This window comes from Euprymna scolopes, chromosome 19 (genome assembly GCF_053919585.1).
Source record: "Euprymna scolopes isolate OS-2025 chromosome 19, ASM5391958v1, whole genome shotgun sequence".
Lineage (NCBI taxonomy): Eukaryota > Metazoa > Mollusca > Cephalopoda > Sepiida > Sepiolidae > Euprymna > Euprymna scolopes.
This window is the reverse complement of record NC_136500.1, coordinates 134379597-134401128: the sequence shown is the minus strand read 5'-3', so window position 1 is coordinate 134401128 and position 21532 is coordinate 134379597. Positions and strand designations below refer to the sequence as shown.

Sequence of the window (21532 nt, the reverse complement as noted above, 5' to 3'; positions counted from 1 at the left end):
TAGTAAAAACCATGAAGAATATCTGCATTAATTTCACGTTATAGTTATTTAAAGATTAATCTCTCATAAGAAACACAAACAAGAAGTTATTAAAAGAATATTGTAAAAGATATGCAAATAGATTTCTGCAGATGGATGCTATGTAACAACCCATATGTATATATATATATATATATATATATATATATATATATCAAAGTTTTATTTTCTTTTTTAAACAAATAGAAAAAAGGAGATTTAATATGAATATCAATATAAAATAAAACACACATTTATAGGAATATAGATGCTTATATATACATATATATATATATATATATATATATATATATATATATATATATATATATATATATAATGACAACAGCGTTTCGACAAATTTCCACAGGATGTTACATAAAAAAAGATATTGGCCCAAAATAACAAAACATTAAGCATATTATATTTCCGAGCGGGTTATTCTAACGTATACTGACAATTGTGATGCTATCAAATGTCAAATGCTATGGATTAGCAGTGTACCAAATGTCCATGGTTCGCTTAAAACTACCAGGTTCTATGAATAGAGAGAAAAATTGCAATAGCCTTTAGTATATTAAGAACGAAAGCGCGAAACAGATTCCGAAGGAAAGTTCATACCGCATTTACACAAGAATAAAATGTATGGTGCCAGGAATGTGCGATGCAAAGCAATTTATTTACTTCATTGACAAACACACACACACACACACACACACCCACATACCCCCACAGACAAACACACACACACCTATATATATATATATATATATATATATATATATATATGTTTGGGGTGGAGAGGGTTCCCGTAAGCCGTGGTGAAGGCAACCTTTTTAGGAGAAGCAAATCTCTGATTAAAAAAAAAAAAAAAACATAAAGTGTAAGACCAGTACCCGCATTAAGCTAGTCTGCAGTTTAATTTGTTGCTGGCTATCTTGCTCTTGCTTGTTGCTGGATCTCAACATTTTGAACCGAGAGAGAGAGACAGCTGTCGTACAAAGCTAAGACTCTGTAACATCATCTTTGTATAGATGCTCCCTCAGGTATTTGGGCTCATGGATTTTAAATGTCTGAGGGAGTGGCACTCGTCTTACAAGACGTTGCAATCATCATATATATATATATATATATATATATATATATAAGCTCAGTGGTTATATTTAAATTCTGAAAAACAACATATCAACACATATTCGAATTAAGAATATATTGTTTGACAATAGGAATATATAGAAGGGGTTATGTTGATATACTTTATCCATGGATGTTCAATATGTGATCGGATCATCAGAGGAAATAAAATGCGGTTAGCAAAATGATCAGCTGTGAATATACACTTATTTTGCTTTTCAGCACAAATATTGAAAATAGGTTTTTTAGTGGTGAATGATAATTATATTGAGATAATTATAGGAAAATGGAATTGTATCAAACTGCTGAAAAGCAAAATAAGTGTCTATTCACAACTAGCTTATACGTCCAAATTTTAAAAATATATAAAGTCATTCTCCTTCCCCTTTTTTTTCTTTTGTTCGTATATATATATACATACATATATATATATATATATATATATATTTATATATATATATATATATATATACATATATATATAGTGGAAATGGTAATTAAAAAAAAATGAAGAGAGTGCTCAATACTGTTGTAGAGCAAATATGCCTTTTTCATTTTTATTACCGTATCTGCTGTTAAGTTACATTATTGTTTCAGCTACGCGATCCTTTATTTTTTTGGCCGTCTGTAGCTTCCTCAGACTTTTACAGAAACTGTAAAAGTCTGAGGAAGCTACAGACGGCAAAAAACGGCCGGGTAGCTGAAACAATAATGTAACTTAACAGAAAGATACGGTAATAAAAAATAACATATATATATATATATATATATACATTGCATACCAAGCTCCCAGTAAAAAAAGAGAAAGACAAATTTACATCAGAAATAATTTACGGAGTTGCGCGCCTTACATCACAATAGAACACATAAAAGGACTACTACTGTTATTTTTCCTTTTCATTCATTTTTTTTATGCTTCGCGTTGTCGTTTTTGTTTTATTTCTTTTTTTTATTAATTTCTTGTCTTCCTTTTTATTTTATTTGTCGGGCGATATTTTTTTTATCAGACTCTATCGATATTTCTGAGGTTTCGACATTTAATAGTTCTATTTGAGTTGTCCGATATATCTCTATAACTGACAAATGAAAAGAGTAAAAGACAGGCTTACCTTCATTTACACTGACTGACGCCAAATCTGTTTCCAATCATATTTCTGGTATATTTGTCTTTATTAGCGGAGTTGCTTAGATTTCCTCCCTTCTTGGAATCTCTTCTGCACCTCTTGCGTATCAATTCTTATCGGTTCACTTTCTTCGGTGGGAACGCTGATTATATTTTTCTGTATTTAAATTATATTAGCGTTGTTTTTTGTTCTGTTTCTTTTTTTTTTCACTGTCAACGTCGTTATCATGGTGACGGTTTACTTGGTTGTTTTAAGTCCTTCGTGTCTCGGAATTTTTACCATGTATTTATTTTTAGTAATACGATATATATATATATATACATATATATATATATATATATTTATATATATATATATATATATATATATATATATATATATATATATATATATATTTATATATGGCGATTAAGCTACACTGAATATTCCGCGTTTCATCCACCCTAGGATTCTTCAGTGGTCTGAAGAGTCCTAGAGTGATTGAAAGGCGGAATATTCACTGTAGCTTAATCGCCATATATATTTTATGAATTACTATATTTATATATATATATATATATATACATATATATACACGTCATTGACTCACATTAATTTAATATACGAAAGTATAAATTTATATATTTTAAGTATTAACTTCAAAATGTTCAATACGTAGGTAGAGCTAGGTAGTAAGTTATAAAATATATGTGAAACTTACAATGTTAACGAGTATTGGTTAAAGCTTATATAATAGCATTAGGCTATCTGCTACAAACACACATTTCTGAGTCACACACACACCACACACACACACACAAACACACACACCCACACACACACACATATATATATATATATATATATATATATATTATACGTCAGGATGTGATTCGGAAATGTGTGTTTGTAGCAGATAATCTAATGCTATCATATAAGGTTTAACCAATACTCGTTAACATTGTAAGTCTCACATATATTTCATAACTTACTTACTCACACTTTCCTCAACCTTTCAACAACTGTCCTATCGCTGTAATGTGCCATTGTCATTCTGCTTTATAAACACTTTAATCGACAGCGTTCAGACGAAAACAAGAGACTAGTACCCTCTTGGCGTAAATACTCCCAACAAACGCGTCAAGCAGCAGAATTCAAACCTTTACACTAAGGACATGCTTAGATAACGTAGAGTCTTCTTCTAAACTAGTTTCTACTTTCGAACGGCTAAACTTTAGAATTTCCTCCCGGGCCTCTGCATCCATGATTGTACTGACATTTAGAAGTTCAAGTGTAACGTGTATATATATCTTTCTTATGAATTGTTCCTGCAAATCCACTTCTAAATAGTAGCCCCTGATGATGTGTTCCTGCAAATCCAATTCTAAATAGTAGCCCCTTATGGCTCTGTGGTATTTAGCCTCATTTGTGAGGAGTAGACTATTCAAAAATAATACTTCTGTGTGTGTGTGTGTGTGTGTGTGTGTGTGTGTGTGTGTGTGTAAAGGGTAGGTACTAAATTGTAAAGTAAGAACGACCATTCGATTACTAATAAAAATGATATAGTTGCGCAATCCATGCAACTCCCAAATCGGGTTTTTTATCATTCAATCATTTTTTCTGTGATAGCAAAATGATCACAATGAGCTTCACTGGTGGATGAAGTTAAGAGTCGTGTAAGGAGAATATGGAAGAACTGGAAAAATAGGATTTCCAGGCGAATAATATAGACATATGTGCCTAAGCTTTTTTTTTTCTTTTTTTTTTTTTTTTTTGAACTGACATGCGTTTACTCAGATCGAATACACGCACACGATTTGAATTACCCGCCGGTTACCTGCCCTTGTCGGAATTCCCGTTTGTCCAAAAGGTTCCGTTCTCTACTTCCTGTGCCGCTTTCTTTATCTACTTCCGCTTCTCCCCCCTCTCTCTCCCTCTTTATCTCTCTCTTTCATTCGAACCGTCGTCGTGACAATACGACAATACGTTATGTTAGGGAAACGGTTTAAACACACGCCTAGACAGAAGCGTAATCCGTTCAAGGTAAATGTGGACTCTCGTATATATACACACATACGCATACACGATGAAGATTCAAAGCATCCAGACACACATATGTACATTCTAACTCCATGAAAATGTGTACAGTTAATAAGTATAACGGAAAGTTTACTCTATGCATGATATAAACCAAAATACATGCGTCTACACAAAACATTATCTTAATTTTCCTATAATCTGTAGTCAAACATAACAGCTTATATGTATATAAGTAAGTCGATTATTGGGTCCTTCTTTTTAACGTTATCATTTAAATCTCTCCTAATTATATACGTAATACGTGATTGTTGTTGTTGATTGTTTTATTACGCGTCCTCAACTACACACGACGACCTTCGATCTTAAAGTAATCAAATACCCAGCTTAAAGATCGGTAACACCCGGTTCCTCTAACTGATAAAAAATCCGCTAAAGGAGTATAGACAGATATCGCGCTTAAGAAGTGTTCACTGCGTGTATTACTGTATTTATTCTCTTTAAAAAATGAATAAAATTGTATTTTATAAAATAAATGCCATATATATATATATATATATATATATATATATATATATATATATATAATATTAAGTAATGATATTTATAATTCAAAAATTTAAAAAAAAAATTTAAAATTTAAAAATCAAATTTTAATTAAATTAAAAATCAGTTTCATAAGAAGAAACAACAACAAAGTCAATTATCTGTACGATCGTTTCGGAAATCCGTGCTTTTTATTTGTGGTATACATGAAGTCACGTAGAACAATTATACATAGTTTTTTTGGTAAGCACGGTCTCACCATCATAATAATAATAGATAATAATACAAATAAACAGCAAACTAAAACCCGCAAACGTAAGAATAGACACAAGGAGATCATATGGTTCAACCCCCCGTATTCCAAAAACCTAGAAACAAACATAGCTAGAGAATTCTTTAAAATATTAGATAAGAACTTTAAAGCCCCCCATAGATATAATAAGATTTTCAATAAGAACACAATTAAAGTCTCTTACTCTACTATGCCTAACCTTCATCAGAAAATAATTAGCTCTAATAATAAGAAAATTAATAAACTACAAAATACAGCTATACAAAATACATCGGACTGTAACTGTAGAAGAAAAAATAAATGTCCCCTACAAGGCTCATGTAAAATTAAAAATGTTATCTATAGCTGCACAGTATCAAAAACTCCAAATATACAAGAACCTATCAAGAGCCATAACTCAACTACCAGATTAAATAATAACACCAACTTAAATCAATCTACCGATCAATTATTAATCAACCCACCACATTATAATCCAACAATAGACCTAACGGAAAATAATCATAATAATCAAGAGGTAATATATATTGGTTCCACATCTGGCGCAATAAAACATAGAATTTCAACGCACAAACATTCTTTTAAAAATAACTCTCTATCAAACCAAACTACTCTATCCAACTATATTTGGCAACTAAAAAATAGCAATATTTCTTTCAACTTAAAATGGCAAATAATTGAGACTTGCAAATCATATAAACCAGGAGATAAATTTTGTACACTATGTACAAAAGAAAACCTAAAAATTTTAAAATATGAAGACATAAAAATCACAACCAAACTAGTAAATTCAAAACACGAGCTTCTAACATGTAATCATAAACGTTGGTTTAAATTTAATAAATATAAACCACCTTAAATCATTAAAAATTACTCATTAGTAAAAATAGATTACAATTTTTTTTTTGTTAATAAATTAAGTTAGACCAATTACCGCCCTTAGACCCGTAAATCAAATAATAAATAAAGCCAATAACACATGACAATTATCTCCCCTTAAAAACTTGCAAAATAAATATTCTCTCTAACTGTAGCGTCTTTAAATACAAAATACGCTAACGGAAACAATTTACTGCACGAGCGTCGCCCTTTTAAAATTCATCATTCAATAAAATAAAAAGCTATAGCAAACATCTAAATGACTATTTTAAACACAGTTCCTGATTTCAAAAAAAGAAAAACTAAAAGGTAACTATCTCTATATATTTTTAAATCAAATTTATTATGTAAATTCAAAAATATATATTTTTCTACTCATTTCTATCTCTAAACTATACTAATTTTTCTTATAAATTTTAAATCCAAACCTTTTACTTCAATTTTTCAGATTCATCTGCCTTACTTTTAATGCTAGGTTTATTTTTGGTGTCTTTTAAATTCAATAGAAATCCTCCTAAATTTGCTGATGAGGAGACCGTGCTTACCAAAAAAACTATGTATAATTGTTCTACGTGACTTCATGTATACCACAAATAAAAAGCACGGATTTCCGAAACGATCGCACAGATAATTGACTTTGTTGTTGTTCCTTCTTATGAAACTGATTTTAATTTAATTAAAATTTGATTTTTAAATTAAAAAAATTTTTTTTTTAATTTTTGAATTATACATCACATTACTTAATATTGAATTAGCTCTAGGACATTTAACTATCGAGCTTATTATATATCTAAATTACAACGAGCATTTCCTGTATTTTAATTAAACTAGTAATTTCACTATTACATTAAAATACACTTAGCTCTTTAGACTATTATTCTAATCTCCTTTAAATTATATATATATATATATATATATATATATATATATATATATATATATATATATATACCAGTGGTGAAAAAATCGGACTAGAGTGCTCAATGTCTAGCCAGAGCAGTATATAGGAAATTTATTACTGTGAGTCCAGAATGAGTTTGCATATTGTTTCAGCTAGAGGAAGATCCCCAAAGAGAGGAAATACCCAACTAGCATCGTCAGAATTCATAGATGGACATCTATGAATTCTGACGATGCTAGTTGGATATTTCCTCTCTTCCTAATTATATACGTAATACATGATTGTTGTTGTTGATTGTTTTATTATGTGTCCTCAACTACGACAATGCTAGTTTGATATATCCTCTCTTTGAGGATCTTCCTCTAGCTGAAACAATATGTAAACTCATTCTGGACTCACAGTAATGAATTTCCTATATATATATATATATATATATATATATATATATATATATATATATATGCGTGTGTGTGTATTATGTATTTATGTATGTATGTATGTATGTATGTCCTTTGCCCTTTGGAAGGTCTTGTTTTTAATCCTTCAGGGAGACTAGCCACCCTCCTCACAAAACAAGTCTGGTGGGAGAACCAGTTTAGTCGCCGGTGACCCGACCATGAGGCAAGTAGTACTGGGTTACATGGTGCCAGTAGCATATGACATGACCTGACACAGCGAATGAACCCTTTTTCGGGGTCAACGGCCAACTAGCGCCATGTGTGTTTATGTTTTGGGGTGGAGAGGGCTCCCCTAAGCCGTGGTGAAGGCAACCTTTCTAGGAGAAGCAAATCTCTGATTTAAAAAACCATAAAGCGGGAGACCAGTACCCGCATTAAGCTGGTCTGCAGTTTAACTTGTTGCTGGCTATCTTGCTCTTGCTTGTTGCTAGATCTCAACATTTTAAACCGAGAGAGAGAGACTTAGCTGTCGTACAAAGCTAAGACTCTGTAACATCACCTGTGTAAAGATACTCCCTCAGGCATTGGTCTATAAAAATGGTCCTGTGGCGATGAAAAAGTTATGATGTATGGAGGCTTGAAATGCTGGAAACATGTAATAATTGATCTCAATGACCGTCTTCAGTATCATGCCTGCGTGAGCGTGTGAATTCCCCAGTAGAACTAAGAAAACAAATCATTTCGGGGCTCATGGACATTAAGTGTCTGAGAGAGTGGCATTCGTCTGACAAGACGTTTGCAATCATCATGTTTAGATATGTATGTGTATATATGTATATTTGCATTTATATGTATGTATGCCTTTGACCATCTTGTGTATGTTTATGTATTGTTTATCATGTATTGTTTATGTATGTATGCATATATGTGTGTATGTACGTGTATATAAGTATGTATGCATGCATGTATATATATATGTATGTATACTAATGACCGTCTTCAGTGTCATGTCTGTTTGAGCGTGTGAATTTTTCCGGCAGGACTAAAGCCAGTGCCTGAGGGAGTGGCATTCGTCTGACAAGACGTTGCAATCATCATCATCAATGCATGTATGTAAATATATATATATATATATATATATATATATATATATATATATATATATAGGTATCGTATATGATTGGAAAAGGTTAATCGTCAAATGTAGAATGTTTTATTGTTTGAAAACAAAGAATACAATTGAATAAATCTATTTCCTTAACCCATGAGTTTTCGATGCATATCCATTTCGTCAGATAAGTAAATATAAGCAAATGTCTATATTGGTTTGCACCTTATTTGATAGAAGCAATAAAAATAGAAAATTTAAGTTAAAAAAAATAGCTACATAGAATAAGGAAATAGACATTGAGGCAGAAAAAATAATGTACTTTAAATCAAAAATGAATGCTAAGTCTTTAAATGGAAAATCCTGGTAGTAAGGAAATAAAGAGATCAAACATTTCTTGTTATCCTTCAAAGTACAATAACATCCAACCAGTTACTAGGTAACAATCACACCCAAAAAGGTACTAGGTAGCAATCACATCAAAAGGATTATTAGGTAACACTCACATCTAAAATGTTACTTGGTAACAATCACATGCAAAAAGGTCCTAGATAACAATCACATTCAAAAAGCTACTAGGCAACAATCACATCCAAAAAAGTACTAGGTAACAACCACATCCAAAAAGTTACAAGGTAGCAATCACATGCAAAAAGCTACTAGGTAACAATCACATGCAAAAAGGTCCTAGGTAAAAATCACACCCAAAAACATACTAGGTAACAATTACTTCTAAAAACTTCCTAAGTAACACTCACGTCCAAAAAGTTACGAGGAAACAATCACATCCAAAAGGTACAAGGTTATAATCACATCCAAAAGGTACTAGGTAAAATCACATGACAAAAAGGTACTAGGTAACATTCACATCCAAACATATTACCTTCGCTAAATAGTAAATTCTAGGTGAATAAGAATTAAAATATATCCGGAGGCAAAATAAAACGAAGGGTGTATCGAAGCAATGGTTAATGCTCTGACGAACTACAAGAACGTGTCCCCTCACGACGTGACTATCCCGACAAACCCGACATGCAGCTACATTACACCCCTTCACAGTAGAAATCCCTAGGTGTAATAAAAGCTTCTACTCCAATAGTTTATTTCCCAGAACTGCTAGACTCTAGAACTCCCTTCCGGGATTCTGCTTTCCCAACTGTACTGACATGCAGAAGTTCAAGTGTGATGTGAACCGACATCCTGCTACTCATCTTCCTTCATAATACCTCTGAAACTTATGTCCCCGATAGTAGCCCCCTACTTGAATGTGGCACTGTGCCTTGTTTTGGGTGAAACTGAATACATTTATTTTTAAAAAAGGCAAAATTGTATAGTCATTAAGTAATAAACTGAGGGTATTTATAAACCAGAACAAGTAAACAACTTTATACTATGCCTCCGAAATCTCAAATCGGTTAAAATTTGATATATTGCCTAAGTGGTTAGTGATACGGATCGAAAACTTAAAGTTTCCAAGTTCGAATTCAGTTCGTTCCACAGAATATCATTCATTGCATTCACATCATACCCCGTGTTAAATCTTTTCCAGGGTTGTAAATACAATGACGAGTATAAAGGTTATCATGGTAGGTTTTATAATCCATAATGTGTTGAGATGATTTAATGATTTATGGAAAGAATATCGTTCCATCAATTATTATCACGGATTAAAAAAAAATATTTAACCTAAATTTAAATACAATTTCGAAATATCCAATGTGGTTATACTTTCTTAATGTCTCTTACAGATAGGAAAAATATATTTGCCAACTTTATTACGAAACATTTGCACATGATAACAAATGAAAGTCATATTTTGTTGTGATAGTAAGCCAATTCCTTATGTAACAAAGTAGTTTCATTTACATACTGGGCTGAGGCTATGTATGAAAAGAAATTCAGTTTAAAAGAAAATATATTTATTACCGGCCCTTTCCACACTAAGCCGCCTAACACGTATGTTCCTAGATAAGGACATTATGACCACTTTGCCACTGTTCCACCCCGGGATAAATTAACATCTACTTTGTTTGCAGCTAAAGCATCTGGAATTTATTGCACCGTATATGGTCAACTCAAAATGTCGTTATAACTTCTGAATATAAATCATATCTGCATAATGTTTACAAGTTCCTTTAGTATACCACGTGATTAAAAAGTTTTTCATTTCCGGTATCGAGACGTTTATTTATCCTCTCGTGATTTCTTTCTTCGAACAGGCTGTGACGTCACGCTTGGTCATTTCCATAAGTAAGACATTCTCTTGGTTTAACTTTAAGATGTTATAATATTTTAGTTTGTTCAATTCAGCAAATCGATAAGGTTGATAGAAGGTAAACAGTGGAAAGGGTAGTTGATTAGAGATATTCATATATCACAGCCATAGAAAGTTATGGAACCGTAGCAATTTTCATTACGATTTTTGGTTAGAAAGCGATGAGTTATTGATGTTGTATTTTATATAATAAACGATTTTTTTAATCAGAGAAAAAAAGACGATTCATTGAAAAAATTGATAATCCCATCAAAACAAAAAAGAAAAGTTAAAAATTAGTTTTCATTTTTTTCTTCACTTATTTTATATTTTCCAATATGCATTAATATTTGTCTCTTTTTTCGAGTGGTCCATTTTGACGTCTACTATTATTTATATATTTATAACCATTGTTTATCGTAAAATATGTTTTTGGATGGGTCATGACTCACTCCAAAATGTAGATTGGTTTTTGACTACCCAAATGAAATATCTACATTTTTATGTAGTTATTTAAATAAAACTTATAGCTACTACTCATATAGTAGGTCATCGTATGGGATCATTTTGATCCGTTGATTGTAGGATGGAGTAGCGAGATAACTGTTACACTACATTATAACATTTGCAGTTTAGTACAATCAAAGAATAAAGAAACAATGGAGAAATTCAAAAGTCTATCCACCAGAAAAATAAACATTGGAGTATAATTTTCTTAAATTACAACCATTAAAAGTTAATAATTAGAATTATGCTGCGTATGCACAGTAGTTAAAAGTGCACAAATGTAACACGTGTACAAAGTTTTAGAAAGTCGTGATTCTGTTGTCACAGAATTGATTACAAATAGGAGATTCACCAAACCAAGTGTGAAAAGAAAATTGTATGCGTTGTGGAATTTTACTTATTATGTGAGTAGTTTTTCGAGCTACGATAGAAAGAACTCACTATATTGTGCAATGCTCCTCGGGTATTTGTTACAATTAATGTTCCTTGTGAATGTGAAGCCGCAAGTAGAAGTGTTAGGCTTTTAAGTAGACTGATTATATTTTTATAGTTGGGAAGGTTTTTAGCAAATGTTAAAGAAAAAAAAAAGGTTTTGATTTGCATTTAATTTTACTTTTAATACACTACTAATTGTTTACTTCATATTGAAATTATGAAAAATAATCGTGTAATATATAAATATATATATATATATATATATATGCATATATAATATAATATAATTTGTAGTATTCCGAATTATACTGGATTTATATAATACAATAATCGTCCATATACCAATAAATTTAAGCAAAAATCAGGAGATGACTTAAAATGTAAGCTAAAAAATTATCATATTTCATAATTGAGCATTCATATACTGTTTTAAACAACACCAAGACTTCAAAGAATTGATGGATTGAAACAAAAAGTATATTTCATTGTTAGTTACAATTGTTTCAAGACCATTTCGACGGATTCAAACAATATGTCGCTTGAAAATGTTCACAAGCAGAACCTTTCTTCAGACTTATTAAATAAAAAAAAAACACTTTAATAATAAAATATTATGAAAAGAAACATTCCTTTATATGGAAAGAAAACAAGCGATATAACTTTACCTCTATCGAATCTTTGCAACGTGTTTTTTTTAATTTATTCAATAAGTCTGAAGATAGGCTGTTCTTGTGAAAATTTTCAAACGACATATTGTTTGAATTTGTCGAAATGGTCTTGACACAATAGTAACTAACACTGAAATACACGTTTTGTTGCTATCAACCCATTCTTTGAAGTCTTGGTTTTTGTTAAAACAGTGTATATATATATATATATATATATATATATATATATATATATATATATATATATATATATATGTATATGTATATATATATATATATATATATATATATATGAATGCTTATGTACTTAAAATAGGTTATAATAAACCACGCTAAGTTTTTAGTTATTTTATTTCTATAGCTGCAGATTCCACATTACCGTTTTCATTCTTTTAGTCTTATGCTTTCTCTAAGGTAAAAAAAAAATTAATCTAAGCACATAAAGGTACAAAGCAAATCCAAACGAAAAAATGTGTTACACGTTGCAAAGTCGGATAACGAATGAAACCACGAAAAAAAGTAATTCAGAGAGGACGACGAAAATTATAACAAATCAAAATATGAACGAAACACAAAACTACTAGTAAGAAGATTCCGAAGCTGCCATCTTACACAATTTAAAGCAAAGCTTTAATCTTATTCTTTTTTCTTATCTTGAATGAAAATTCAATCCCACATTAATCTCTAATACAATTTTATAATATGGCGATATGTATATTCTATTATATTTAGAATGTAATTGAATGTAATTTTTTTCTATTTTAAGGTAATTTTTAAATGTATACTGTATCTTTCTTATATATTTGAAAAAAAAATAGCTTAGCATGCTTGTAAAATTTTGGCCAACTTTCGCAAGTTTCCGTAAAGTAAGATTAGATTTCTGGCAAGCACTCACTGTTTACTTGCGCCATGTTTACCGAAAATAAGCCATTTAAATACAGTTTGCGATCAGTCTCCTCCTTGAAGGTAGTAGCAGTGCTTGTACACGACCGACACTTATCTAAATAATCTTCTTCGTCCCGTCTATTCGAATGGAAATATTTCCACTTTTGGGGAATAATGATGTATTAAGACTGAAAGCTCTGACAGTAAATTCATGGTTTATGCAAACTAACTATCAGTCGTCAGTCTTGTGTTCAGCAGTTTCTAACTTTCATAAAAGCAGCCAATTATTTCGCATCAGATATGTCTTTTCTTATCACTATAATGTGAAAATCTTTGGAGGCATTTGTGTACTGCCTGTAGAAAAATACTTTGTTAGGAAGCCTACTCCGTCTTTAAATAGCTTCGGTGTTTAATAAGTGGTACACTTTCGTAAATTTCCTTTTCTATTCGCAAAAGTTTTCATTAATTGTGTTATTTTGTCGATTCGAGTCTTTTGTGGCCAAGATATTGTAAGCGACTTCGAATTCTTTGTCGCGAAGATATTGTTATTATTCTATGTAATAATTTTAGTTTATTGTCACCAACAACGAATGAGTGGACATAAATTGCACGTAGACGAATGGTATTTTGTTAAGAAAAATATACAGAGAACAACCGTATCGATACTTAACGCTACACACTAATAATCAGGGAAGAGCTCGATATATATATATATATATATATATATATATATATATATATATATAGAGAGAGAGAGAGAGAGAGAGAGAGATAAATAGATAGATAGCCATCCACAAACAGTACTGTTTCGCTGTTTCACATCTCATCAATGCGGCTAGACAAGCAACTACCTCAAGTCAGGATCGAAACCCGATCGCTCAAACGACAGTTGGAACTTCTAACCGTTGCGTATGCGTTTGCTGCTACGCGGGCATTGAATTAACACTTTTTTGATATTTTCCAAATACCTAAGCTAAATTTGTTTACCGAAAGAGAATAGCTTAATGCGCTAATTGTAATTTGGATAGCCCCCCCCACACACACACACAGCCACACATATATATGTATGTATAGTCAGGAAAGCCTTTACATATTGTGCAAAGATGAATTACAAGAAAAAAAGTTTGTGTTGTCCATTCTATAGTTTAAAAAGGTACAGATTTGCAATAACCATCGAAAATGCGTAATGCTGATAAAAGCACAAAGAACCATCATGCACCTCAATGTATCTATGAACTTCCAAGAATATTGAACTATTGTTCTTAAATATTTATATAACTAGCATTTATGACGGCGTTGCCCGGGTGTTTTCAGGTGTATGTTGAGCAAAACGTGGTAGTTGGCAGGCATGCTCGAACCCGTGCCGTGAAGGAAAAAAGAACGGGGAAAACATGACGTCTTTGCTGTTATGACCACCGTCAAAGCGGGAGTGACGAAGGTTTAAATTAAGGCTATATAATCGAAAGGAGGGGATGACTTTCGAAACTATCGTTAAAACAGCGACCCCTCCCTGTAGAAAATGCCCAGTTGAGGGTGACGAAATTAACCTTTTTAGCCAGTTCTTCGGTATTTTTGGTCTGAAAGATCGAGCTTCAAAACAGTAGTGACCTTGTGAAAACCTGTCGCATCTGCCAATACCAATAAATTTGCAGACATGCAAACATACATAAATACATACATTTGTATATTGATAGCTCAAATTTTCGACCCACACCGATTAAAAAGCTTGCCCTATCTCTGAATACTCTTAACGTAAAATGTCAAATGTTTAGACCAACAATTGTCTGAGTAATTTGGCACAGACGGCAGATGTGATTTTTTTTAAGCATTAACCCCTATTATGCCCCCTTAACATTTATTGTTTTCGGCTCAAATCCAGTTATTAAGTTAAATCCATGGCCAAGGAACCTATATCTAAAATTTCAATTGTTTGCACCCAAAATTGGCGGAGGACTTTGGTAGAGTTCTTAAAGGTCAAATTGTTGAACTTTGACCACTTAGCAGCCAAATTTCTGGCCTAAAAAGGATTACAAATGTTTTCCCAATCTCAGTACCCTGCATATCAAACTTCGAGTCTGTAGACTTAAAATTGACAGAGTTATTGCGTAGGGAAATGTACACAGACAGACACACAGACGCATAGACAGAGTTGTTCACTTTTATAGATTTATAGATATATAATATGAAACATTTACTGGATAATATGTACAATACTGGATACTATGTAGATGTCCGTAAAAAAGAGAATAGGGTCCTGCTTAAAAAATGTATTAACTAAAAATACAATTTCATGTATTGTAATGTACGTGATCAAATTCTATGCTGACTAAATATATAAGAAACGATAAACTTCGTCTCTGTATTTTCGTGCTTATATACACGTAGCTAACATACAAATATATGTTTTTTAATGTTGTCCGTTTATATATTGACATTTTTAAAATGCATTTGTATAACAAAAATCATTTTCTAATCCCTTTCTAAAAATAGTTTAACTAAGTAATTGCATTATAAAAGACTCTGCACATTTCTAACAATAAATAGTAATAGAGGATTACGTTTAAAAAACATAAAAACAATGAGTTTAATAAGGACTGGTATGACGAAATTGAATATCAGTACCTGCTTGTCGCCGAGATAATCGCGAATCCTTACCTAGTGACCTACGCACACACACACACACACATTTATATATATAATAATATTTCCTAGAAGTAATATATATCTCTTCTATCTTCTATTCTTTCTTCTTCTATCTATCTTCTATCTATTCTTCTTCTATTCTATCTTCTTCTATATAAATAAAATGAACTCATTTTTTCCCGTCTGATTTTGACATTAATAGGATTAAAAATCAAGATATTTCATGCAAATATAATATGCACAAACGGCAGAACAATATATGAGGTGTGTTATAGGCTTATTATTTCTCAAATTCCTCGATAATCTTAGATTTCTATACTTTTTCTGCTGAGAAGTCACGGCCAAAATCGGTTAAGATCAATGGAAGTGGTAAAATATTTTCTCTCTAATAAATTCCTCCTCCCCCTGCCACCACTTAACACCGTTTGGGGATCGTTCACAAGGAACAGTTGAGAAGAGAACACCGGTTTGGCTTCGTAGTTCTTTCATGTGAAGTTATTTCAAATCACTAAACTAAGCTGCAGTGCTCTGTGGCGTAGTGGTTTGCGTGCTGGACAATTCACATTATATTTTCACGTTCGCGCCAACCTACCGTAGTCGTTTTTTTTTTTTTTTTTTCCTAAACAACTGGAATGGACTTTTCTTGGTGGCCGAACTGTTAACGTTGCAGATGTATTTTTTTTCACACTTTATTTTCCTACTTTTACTCATGACTCCGGGTTTGATCCTTCCTACTTACCTACCATAACATTTTTTAAAACTCCCCGCACCCTCCCGGAAACAAACACTCCGGCAACGCCGGGTACCCCCGCTAGTATAATAATATTTCCTAGAAGTAATAATTCCTACTAGTGAGACATCGACTTCGTTTTAGGCTGATTGCGATGATCCCATCCCTTGTTCGAAACGAAGGTAGGTGCAGTCGTCGGATTTACTTGCAGTTTGCTTGATCTATGATAGTTAATAAGACTTTCTTGTGTGCGGCACGTTTGCTCGGTTGATAGCGTGCTTTCCCCCGCATGCAAGAGGCTCCGGTTTCGAATCCTCAGTTTGGATGTGTTTAACTGATGAGCCAAACTGAAGGCGAAACTTTATTCTTGGACTTCCGGTTTGTTGGCTTTCGTTGCTCTTGCTGGCTGCAATGTTGTCTAGAAGTGGAAATAATTATATATCCTTCACACATTCTGAATATATATATATATATATATGCGTTTTTTTGTGAGTGAAGATGTGTTTTCTCCGCGATAAAAAACCGTTGTTTAATCACAAATTTAAAATGTAAGATAACTTCACTCCAGATCTTAAAATGTAACCAAACTTTTAGTCGTTTATAGCTCAAACTTTTAGTCGTTTATAGGTCGCCATTTTCGACGTAATCACACCCTCATTAGGATAGGCACATTTGTTTACGTTGTTTTGTTCCCACTAGAATGATGCCACTAAGAAAGATAAGACCCACACGGTGTTATCAATTGTGATATTTAAATGTCCAGGGATAGCCAAGGCCGTTCTTTGGAAGCTTTTTTTTCTATGATAAATATGTTGTTTCAGTGCAAATTCAAAATGTAAGATTAGTAAGCCAATTCAACACACATTTTTTGAATGAAATAACGAACATCTATTTGTTTAGAAATCGAACTTTTAAACATAATCACATTTTCATCAGGAAATACATAGTTGTTTTTCATATGTTTGATTCCTTGTTGTAGGATGCTACAAAGAAAACAAGACTTTACCCAAACTATATTAATGATGGTACTATTGGTGAAATATACTTTATAGTGCTACAAAGCTGCTGTTCAATTTGTTATTCCGCCGCGGCATTATCTGTCGATGTCGAAATCCACGATATAACAACTGGAAAGTAAAATCTGCTTGCCCAACTTTTTGCCTCCATCTAGACTTTAAACCTAGCAGGCCAACCCCTCCCAAATTCCCCTATGCGAAGAGTACACACACTCTAAGATTTTAAAATAAACTTCTCCTTTGTTCGTGATGCCATAACAAATCTAAACATTTCGAAATTATGTGAACGAGATAATATCTTTGCTATACGACTAAAATATCCTCTGCTGACGTTGTTCTTGTTCTCTCCAACCTCTATGTTACATGCCGTAACGAATCTTTATTTCCCAACTGCTGAAAATGTCTTCTATTGTACCAGTTTACAAGAATTCTTGCGAAAGAAATGACACGCGCAATTATTGCCCCAATAGGCTACTCCCTCTATACGTCAAAATCTTTGAGTCCTTAATTAATCAAGTACTATTCTTCCACCTAAGGCAATACACTTTTTTCTGACTGGCAGTATGGATTTAGATAAGAATGTTCTACTGCAAAAACCTTAACTAGAATCTCCCAAGATACATACCAATCATTGGATAAGGCAGGAGAAGTAGGTCAGTAGCCCAAACATATCCGAGGCATTTGACAGGGTTTGGTGCAATGGTTTTCTCATGAAAATCAATTCCTATGGTATACTTAACATAATCAAATCCTTGTTAGACAAGAGAACAACCTAGGTTGTCGTAAGTGGTCATTTACGAAAGAACCATTAGAAAAAGGTGGGTGTTCTATAAGAGGAAATCGTTCGACCTTATTATTCCTGATATTCATAAATTCAGCCCCTAATATAAGTTTCTCTTACTTAGGGATATTTGCTGATGACACGGCACTCTATGACAGACACAAGCGTGAATAATGTCGGTTATTTGCACCACAGCTTCTTTCCTTGACCAAGATGGACATGAAGGCAGTCTCTCAACCTACCTATAATTGCATACTCTGACTTTGGTTATTCGCCAAGCTCACAGAAAACATTAAACATCTGAGATTGTTAGTTGAGGTAATTGATTCGCTCACAGAAGAAACTTCGAAAAGTCTCACCGTAGTTGTTGAAGGATACAACGTCCATTGCACTCCGAGGAGATTCGATGCGGACTTTAATTTCATATATACACTATCAATAAAAGTGTATATATTCGAAAAAAGAAATTCTGGAAACTTATTGATGGCACCTCGTACTTGTTAATAACTAATATGGTAATATGAATTATTAAGACAATTATGTTAACCTTGTCAGTTATATGAGGCACGTTCTGTTGGAAACAGTCCTACATCGGGCAAATGTGTGTTGAAATAGCATGTCCTGCGAGAAAAAACAATGATCAGGATGAATCACAACACCAGATAATCACTTAAAGTAATTTGCTCACATTTCGAATAAAACTGACTGCTCTTCTTTCATTTCGAAAATACAGACATTTTCTGCAGCACGGAATTTCAGATTCATGATTTAAAAATTGATTCATATTTTTATGTCCTTAACTGATGTGTTTGTATTTATTTCTTAACAGCATTCATATTTTGCTGGAGCCCATTCATGATCTTCAGTCTATTGCAAGTCTATGGAATGATACCAAATACTTATACGATGGGTGCCGTGGCAACATTCTTTCAGAGTTTGGCGCCACTCAACAGCGTTGCTAACCCAGTGATTTATGCTGTATTCAATACACGCACTTGTAGAAATGCCAAGTAAGTAGTTTGATCTTATCCCAAATCTATGTATGTAAATTTATCTCACTTTTCCAACATTATTCTCTCTCTCTCTCTCTCTCTATATATATATATATATATATATATATATATATATGTATATATATATATATATACATTACCTATACATTACCTTACGTATATACACACGCATATACATATATATATATATATATATATAATATATATATATATATATATATATATTATCTTGTATTTATACACACACACACACACACACACACATATATATATATATATATATATATATATACTTCAGAATAAGATTATCTAACAAGCAACTGGTATGGAAACCTGCGATTATAAGTTTTACAAGATATTACTGGCAGTAATATTCTATAAGTACTATCCCACCTAAATAAAAAGTTCTCTTACATAGAATAATAATATTCTTTTGCTTTGAAATTTAAAACTGTCACATCAAAAATTTTTGAATGACTTAACTGTCTTTATATATATATATATATATATATATATATATATATATATATATATATATATAAAGACAGTTTAGTCATTTTAAAATTTTTGATGTGACATATATATATATATATATATATATATATATATATAAAGACAGCGAGAAAGAGAGAGAGAGAGAGAGAGAGAGAGAGAGAGAAATCAATAAGAAAGGAACGAACCAAGATATGTGTTCATCTACGATTCGTCCTTATTACCAGATTTCGTCTGGGTTAATGAAATTAAAAAAAAAACAAAAAAACTATAGTACAATTATTTGAAAATATATTTTTGATGTAATAAAATGTATGACAATGGTCGATTTCAGAAACGGGGGAAAACTCATTGCAAATTCAATAAAGGTGGGGCATAGCGTTGTAAAATAGAGTAAAATTTTTATTGTTCATTACGTTATATAACCGTTAATATATAAAAAAACACATGATGCAATTTATATTCTTTTTGGAAAAACTATGTTCGTTATAATTCAAATAGGGATCTGCATCTGACATGAAATGAATGAATTTTTGTAACGTCATATACTGACTTATTTTATGTGTTAATTAATATAGGTAGTGATTAGTTGGATTATTTTGCATGAAAGGAGGGGATAATGCATTCAGAGAATTCCTCTTTCTCACATATCTTTTAATTTCATTGAGCCTTTTCTCTTATCTACCTTTGGTCTTACCAACTGATATATTTTGGTAATGAACAGTGTCTATACATGCATTGGAAATTGGTTTGTTAGAGATGTGTTGTTGTTTTGTTTATGGTCGTATTATAGTTTATGATATAGTTTTTATAGTTTGTAAGTAATTACATATGAAATTCTAAAGTGTTCGCTAATATATATATATATACATATATATATATATATACACACATATATATATGTGTGTATATATAATTTTTGATGAGCAGTGTATATCTATAATATAAAGCTGAATGTGTTTGTGTGTGTCTGGTCACGAATAGGCTCCTATATGGCTGACTATAAAAAAAAACTGATTACATATAATGATAAAAGATGTATCGAGACACAGGAATGGGTATGTTTGATCCTGCAGAACGGTAGTTCATTAAAATTGTGGGGTCTGCGTGCGCGCCGGGTCCACAAAGCATGGGAATAAAAATAAAAACAGGCTTACAGGTGTTTTTGATATAGATGTACATAAGGTTTTTGATATAGATGTACATAAGGTCTTTTTAATATAGATCCACAGAATATTGTGATATGTCTTTCAGTGTGAACAGGTATGGTAAAATACATTATGGGATTTATCTATTTTATTTTTACTTTCATCATATTGTGCGTTATTTTGATACCCCCGAATTCGAAACTATCTCTTTACAACCCTTCTTTTTTCATAAACAATTATATTTTAATAAATCAGAGTCCATTTTCTGTAAGCTGTTTTTGAACCCAGTTAACGATGGGTATTTTTGCTAGTATATATATATATATATATATATATATATATATATATATATATATATATATATACAATCATCCACATACGTAGTGTTGCGCTATGTCACAGCTCATCAGTGCGGCTAGACAGGCAACCGTGCCAAGCTAGGATCGAAACCCGACCGTCCAAATGACAGCCAAGGCATCTCACCATTACGCAATACGGCTGCTGTTGTGAGGGTAATGAATAAACGTTGTTTCTTACATCGTCC

At 32.0% G+C, this 21532-nt stretch overlaps 1 protein-coding gene across 2 annotated transcripts in view; it reads left to right on the top strand.

Annotated features, from left to right (window-relative positions):
* The window catches only part of LOC145239991 (cardioacceleratory peptide receptor-like), a 949161-nt gene that overhangs the window by 913235 nt on the left and 14394 nt on the right, over nt 1-21532 (top strand). For both annotated transcript variants that reach the window (XM_080103573.1, XM_080103574.1), the window contains exon 10: nt 19165-19345. In XM_080103573.1, coding sequence (XP_079959699.1) covers nt 19165-19345 — 181 coding nt within the window. The remainder of the gene's footprint in view (nt 1-19164; nt 19346-21532) is intronic.